The 7,373-nt window shown below is 41.1% G+C and overlaps 1 protein-coding gene across 1 annotated transcript; it reads left to right on the top strand.

Moving 5' to 3' along the window:
• The first annotated feature begins 5,780 nt into the window (after positions 1–5,780).
• LOC115985610 lies at positions 5,781–6,614 on the top strand. Its single transcript, XM_031108537.1, has one exon. The coding sequence runs from the start codon at positions 5,781–5,783 to the stop codon at positions 6,612–6,614; it is 834 nt and encodes a 277-aa protein (XP_030964397.1).
• Positions 6,615–7,373: the final 759 nt, after the last annotated feature.

The following is a 7,373-nucleotide window of genomic DNA, read 5'->3' as shown; positions in this document are numbered from 1 at the left end:
GTTTGTTGAGATGTTGTATGATATTTGTTGTGTGTATTGTTTGTTAAGAGTTTTCCCTAACTGTCATGTGTGTGCCATCCAAACAATATGTATGCACCCCTTTCAACAACTTGTGGTGGTAGTAACCATGGATCATCGGTCTTCATTAGATTCGGTTACTCAGTGGTGAACTCACCAACTCATAGCCTAAAGTCACTAGATCATTTCCTGTTGATTGTAAAGGGCAAACCATGCCGTTCGGACCAACACAATGTTCATTACATTACAAGTTGGGAGGTGTAATGTCCTAGCTATGAGAAACAATGAAACAACAAACCCACCCTAAAACATAATGACTTAGAACCTACCTTTAGGTCGGTCCCGGTTAAAATTGCATTGCATATTGTGTGTGTTTGTTTGGTTGATTGATTGATATGGATGGGGACTTGGCTTTGATTAACCCGACCAAGCCTGTCATTAAGGGAGAATTTGGTCAAGATTTGAAGAAAGGCTACAAAGAGAACCTAAGCCCGACACTCAAGCCAGTAGCTCCAGTTCCAAGCTCGTCACTCCCATTACAGTACTAAAGCCCTTAAGCATAGAAGAAACTCTGTTGTTGCAACGTCAACCCCCATCTTCGACTTATAAGATAGTTTAAGCCACAAGAAGTCTGAAGCTCCTAGCACTATGGCAGAAGAGGGAGAACACCCAAACACCGAAGAACCCATGAACACTCAAGAGCTACTCAACACCATGGTAGCTAGTCAAATCCAGCTGAGGGAGGACATGAACCGTATAGTGTAACAATTTAAGAACCTGAAGAGTAATCAAGAGGAGAACAAGGATGATCATGATCCACCAGCCATAGAGAATGAGAAAAAGATCAATGAGAGAATGAATAAAATGGAGGAGATGATTAGAAGAGCCCGTAAGATGGAAGACCTTATGAACTATGATTCCCTCTCACTTTTCCCTAATGTGAGACTGCCTCCCAAGTTCAAGATGCCAACCTTGGACAAGTTTGATGGGACCGGTTACCCAAAGTACCATATGAAGATGTATATAAGGGCTATGCAGCCCTTAGTCGCGACCGAAGAAGTACTTGCTCAGATGTTCCAAAACACACTAACTGGAGCCGCTCTTAGGTGATTCCTCAACCTGTATGATGCAAGAGCAAGAAGTTGGGAGGACATCTGCCAAGAATTTCACAAGCAATATAAGTAGAATATAGAAGTGGACATAACAAGAAGAGATCTCGAAACCACCAAGCAAGAGCCAAAAGAATCCTTCTCTACTTTCATTACCAAGTGGAGAGCCAAGGCAGCACTGATGATGAATAGGCCAAGTGAAGAAGAATAGTTAGCTATGGTTGTAAATAATTTATTACCTGTATACCATAAGTACTTGTTTGCACAATACTTTCCTAATTTTAAAACTTTGATTGCTGTTAAAACCCAAATTGAGGATGCAATAAACAATGGCACTATAAAGAATGATAACCCACCAAGGTTTAAAAAGAATGTAGGATCTAATTCTAAGGCTGCAGAAATTTCTAATATCCATAAAAATTATCCTTATCAATTGATTGCACCCATTGCACTTGTGCAAGTACCACAAGGGCCTAGACCTAGGAGGGAATTTCATGAGTTGTATATGCCTATAAGCCAAGTGTTTGACAAGCTAAAAGCAAAAGGGTTACTGAAACCCTTAGCACCAAGACCAATTCTAAACCCCTTGCCCTCAAAGTTTGATGTGAATAAGAGATGTGCTTACCACCAAGGCCCTGGCCATGGTACTGATCGTTGTTTTGGCCTTCGTCATGCAATTTTGGACCTAATGGATAGGACATCTACCACCACCACAGGATATGATATATGGAATGAAGAAGTACTAGAACCTGAGAATTACCAAACACCCACAAATGGGGGGAGACACTTCGAACCCCAATCCAGTTACCCAACACCCATAAACGGGGGGAGACACTTCAAACCCCAAGTGAATAGCTAGACACCCACAAATGGGGGGAGACACTTCAAACCCCAAGACACCAATCCCAATGACCCAACAAAAAAATGCCAACATCACGAGGGGGGGAGACACTTCAAACCCTCACTTTTGGAGATAGACAACCGGGTAAAAGCCTTGAATAGATCTACCAAGCAAACACCTGCTGAAGAAGATGAAGTCCTCAAGCAACTACAGAGGACACAAGCCAACATATCCTTATGGGGTTTACTCATGGCCTCATACAAACACTGACAAAACCTAGTAGACCTTCTCAACCAAATCCAAGTCCCTACAACCACAACTTCCCAAGATCTGAATGCTATGATTGGGTCCATAAATAGGGAACTCACAATTTCCTATTCTGACAAGGATCTGACCAAGAAGAGGAAGCACCACAATGACCCGTTGCATATCACCGTAGATGCCAAAGGGAAAAGGATACCGATGGTCTTGATAGATGATGGTAGTGCATTAAACGTGTGTCCTTTAAAGACCACAAGTTGCTTGGGTCTAAGCATTGAAGACTTTGTACCTACCGATCAGCATGTGAGGGTCTACGACAACAGTAGAAGAGAGGTCTTGGGAACCATAACATTAGAGCTCACCATAGGACCTATGGTTAAGAAGGTGGATTTTCAAGTCCTTTACATAGCCTCATGCTTCAATATGCTCCTTGGGCGACCATGGATCCATGACACACAAGCCGTACCTTCTTCCCTATATCAAAATGTTTGATTTCCACATGAAAGAGATATTGTAACCATATATAGGGATACTTTGATTGTGCCTAAGCCTATTTTCAGTATTGATTCTGAGAAAGAGCCATTCACCTTCGATGGCTTTGAGATCGAAAGGCCTGGCTTCGAAAGGAGAGAAGAAGAAGTGGAGAAGATCCAGAATTGTGAAGAAGCCTACTGTTCAAGTCCCAATGATTCCTACTGCCACACCACCTTTTAGGATAGGCTATAAGCCCACTTATGATGACTTGTTAGAGATGGAAGTGAGAAAGATGGCTCGAGCCAATGCCAAAGCAAAGGGACTTCCTTGCCCTCCAAAACCTCTGAAGCCCTATACTCCTACCTTGAACGAAAAGTTTGTCAAAGCTAGAGAAAGTCAACGCTATTGGGGATTCCCTGAACCGAGATTTGATTATGTGACAAAGGCAATGGTGCCTGGGTTTGAGATACTACTTGATTGCCATAACAAGGTTCTAGAATTGAAGAAAGAAGATGCAACTTGGGTTCCTACTGGAGATGCTATTTGCATTATAGAAGAAGAAGAATACTGGAAGGCTTACCAGCATACATTGAAGAGCCCATATGAGCTAAGAGACAATGATGAAGACAAGGAAGGGGGAGCAGCCCCTAGTGATGATGATGATGGAAGTAATGACGAGAGTGATAGTAGTAGTGATAGTAGTAGCAGTAATAGAGGACATGATGATGATGATAGCAGCACCGATAGTGAGGCAACAACAACAGAAGTTATGATAGCCCGTATAGTGGTAGTGATTGGGGTAAACCCCCTAGTGATAGAGAACATGAAGACGCAGATCTATTCTATGAAGAATATGATGATGATGTGGACTATTATGATGAAGACATTGAAGATGATGCCGAAGCTAACAGGTGGAGTGACACTGATAGTGACTAATACAGGCTAATAAATGTGTTAGAGAATGCAAAAGAGGAGAACGAACAAGCCAATGAAATTTACTATGATGAATACCTCCATGGGCACCTTTTAGATTGGAGTTGTATCACAGATCTCAGTTCAAGGTTTGGACCTTGATATAACAAGCATGGAAGAGAGATTCTGGAATTGGGGTCGTATTACGATTTAGAACCTGGTTCACTAACCCCACATACCAAAGATGAGGATGACATAGATGCTAGGTTGGCCGCTCTAGACCAAAAACTGATGGTCCACAGTCTCAGAATCATGACACTTGAGAATGCTGAATGTAATGATGAGGGGATGGAAAGAGACGATTCAGAGCATCTCCCTCAACACACCTACTTGGGCAACAAAGGCAAGCACAATCTGTTTGATGAGTGGATGGATAGCATAGAGTGCCTGGATGCTTTTGTGACCAACAAGCCTACATACATGAGGGTTAACGAAAAAGCCACGGATCATATGGATGAAGATCCCACAGTACTGATGCTGAGGGAAGAAAGAACTTACTGGGAGCCACCTGCCATCGTCGAAGCTACTACTGAGTTGAGGAACTGGGAATGGGAGGGAGCCGCCCACCCCATGGAGGACTCTGTGAAGAAGATCAAGACTGTAAAATCAGTCACTCTTGCAAGAAGATCAAGACCGTTAAGTCAGTCACCCCTATCAAGAACATTGTTTATGTCCCTATTGAGTCTATTTCTGCTAGTATTTCTATTCCTGTTAAGTCTGTTTGTGATAGTTTTCCAGTTGAGTCTGATTTGGTTAAGTCTATTGAGTCTGTTGAGAACTCTTTTCCTTTTAATATGATTTCTGATTCTGCTTATTTGTTGGCTTTGAATGTTTTTATTTCTGAAATTGGTAAAGAAACTCTTAATAATAAGGAATTAAAACATGGAAACCTAGAACGCATAAAAGAAGAAACCCAACCCATTAACTTGGAAACTGATGATGAACCCAAATTGATACAAGTGGGCAATACCGTAACCACTTCTAAGAAAGATGCATTAGTGGCACTGCTAACAGAGTTCAAGGAAGTCTTTGCATGGTCATACGAAGATATGCCTAGGATTGATACAAATATAGTACAGCGCTGCATTCCAACAGATCCGACCATGAAGCCGGTCAAGCAAAAATTGAGGAGGATGAAATCAGAATGGACTCTCAAGATCAAGGAAGAAGTGGAGAAATAGTACAATGCAAGATTCTTGAGAGTGGTCAACTATCTAGAATGGTTAGCTAATGTGGTTCCGATACCAAAGAAGGATGGGAAGGTCTGAATGTGTGTAGATTTTCGAGATCTGAATAAGGCCAGCCCAAAAGATGATTTCCCTTTGCCTCACATTGACATCCTGGTTAACAACACAGCAAGTCATGCTTTGCTATCGTTTATGGATGGATTTTCAGTGTACAATCAAATTAAGATGGCTTCAGAAGATATGGAGAAAACCTCCTTTATTACACCATGGGGGACATACTGCTTTAAGGTCATGCCATTTGGCCTTAAAAATGCTGGTGCAACTTACCAACGTGCAACCACCACTTTGTTGCATGACTTGATCCATAAAGAAGTAGAGGTTTATATCGATTACATGATAGTGAAGTCCAAAGATCGTGAAGGGCACATACCAGCTTTGAGGAAGTTCTTTGAAAGAATCTAGTTCTACAAGTTACAGTTGAATCCAAAGAAATGCACTGTCGAAGTTACATCCGGAAAATTGTTAGGGTTTATGGCAAGCCAGAGGGGGATAGAAGTTGATCCTGACAAAATCAAGGCAATTGTAGAGATGAAGCCCCCAAGAACTAAAAAGGAGATTCGAGGATTTCTAGGGAGGATACAGTACATCAGCAGATTCATAGCTCAACTCACTATGACATGTGAACCAATCTTCTGACTGCTTAAGAAAGAAGTCCCTACAGTGTGAAATGAACAATGCCAAGAAGCCTTTGAGAAGATTAAGAGTTATCTAATGAAACCACCAATACTTGTCCCACTGGTACTCGAAAAGCCATTGTTGTTGTATCTCACCACTACAGATACAGCAATAGGGGCTCTACTTGCTTAATATCTAGAGGAGACTAGAAAGGAGAATGCAATATACTATATCAGGAAGAAGATGTTGCCATATGAAGAGAAGTATTCACTATTAGAAAAGACACGTGTAGCACTTGTATGGGCAACTCGCAAACTCAAACATTATATGCTTGCTTACAAGGTTTTGTTGATTGCAAGAATGAATCCTTTGAAGTACTTAATGAAAAAACCTGTGCAAGATGGGAAGACTGCTAAATGGGTCTTCCTTTTGTCAAAATTTGATATTAAGTATGTGACCCAGAAATATGTGAAGGGGAGAGCAATCACTTATCACTTAGCCCATTGTTCACCAGAAGAAGCTAAAGAGATTCAAGGAGACTTTCCGAATGAAGACATCATGGGGTTTGAAGTAGAATCATGGAAGATGCATTTTGATGGAGCAACAAATCAAAATGGAAATGGAATTGGAGTTCTCTTAATTTCTCCAAAAGGAACACACATTCCATTTTTTGGCAAACTCAACTTTCCTGCCGCCAACAATGCCACAGAATATGAAGCTTGCATTATGGGATTACGAGCAGCCTTAAGCCTAGGAGTGAGAGAGTTTGAGGTATACAGAGACTCAGCTTTAATAATCTCCCAAATTCAGAATAAATGGAAGATTAAAGAAGAAAGGCTTATGCCTTATCATGAATGTCTTCAGAAGTGGGTATCAAAATTCAGCAAGATTCAACATCAATATGTGCCAAGGATGCAGAATCAAATTTCAGATGCTTTAGCAACCATGGCATCCATGATGGATGGGCCAAAAGAAGATGAAGCTAGATCGATAGTGTTAAAACAAAAAGAAGAGCCAACCTATTGCATGACAATAGAAAAGGGTGAGGAAAAGAATGGGGAAAGTGAATGGTATTAAGATATTCTACAATACGTCAAGGATGGAACATACCCAAAGTCTGCAGACAAGAATGATCAATTAACCATCTAGAGATTGTCTACTAATTACATCATTTGTGGTTAAAGGCTTCACAGAAGATCATAAGATGGAATTCATCTCCTTTTTGTAACCACTAAGGAAGCACAGCAAATAATTGAAGAGGTTCATGAGTCAAGTTATGGGCCACATATGAATGCATACATGCGGTCAAGGAAGATAATGAGACAAGGCTATTACTGGACTACTATGGAAGCCGACTGTGTGGCTCATGTTCGAAAATGTCATCAATGCCAAGTCCATGGAGATCTGAAACACATGCCACCCATGCCACTACATACTATGACATCACCCTGGCCATTCTCCACATAGGGGAAAGATATTATTGGGAAGATTCACCCAACAACATCCAATGGCCATGAATTCATACTCGTAGCCATTGATTACTTCACTAAATGGGTAGAAGCTGCCTCATACAAAGTTCTGAATTCAAAGAAAGTTGCTCAATTCATCCAGACCAATATCATCTGCAAATATAGGGTACCACATAAAATTATCTCTGACAATGGGCAGCATTTCAAGGGAGAAACAAAAAAGCTAATACGACAGTTCAACATTCAACATCACAAGTCTTCACCTTACCGTCCTCAAACCAATGGAGCAGTTGAGGCTGCTAATAAAAATATAGGGTGAATCTTGAAGAAGAGCACAAAGGACTACAAGGACTGACACCTACAATTG

The sequence above is a fragment of the Quercus lobata genome, chromosome 4 (assembly GCF_001633185.2).
Source record: "Quercus lobata isolate SW786 chromosome 4, ValleyOak3.0 Primary Assembly, whole genome shotgun sequence".
Classification (NCBI taxonomy): domain Eukaryota; kingdom Viridiplantae; phylum Streptophyta; class Magnoliopsida; order Fagales; family Fagaceae; genus Quercus; species Quercus lobata.
This window is presented reverse-complemented; position numbering and strand designations above follow the sequence as displayed.

Excerpts from the sequence above, each read along its gene's own strand:
- LOC115985610 (XM_031108537.1), top strand. The coding sequence starts at position 5,781 with ATGTTGCCATATGAAGAGAAGTATTCACTATTAGAAAAGACACGTGTA.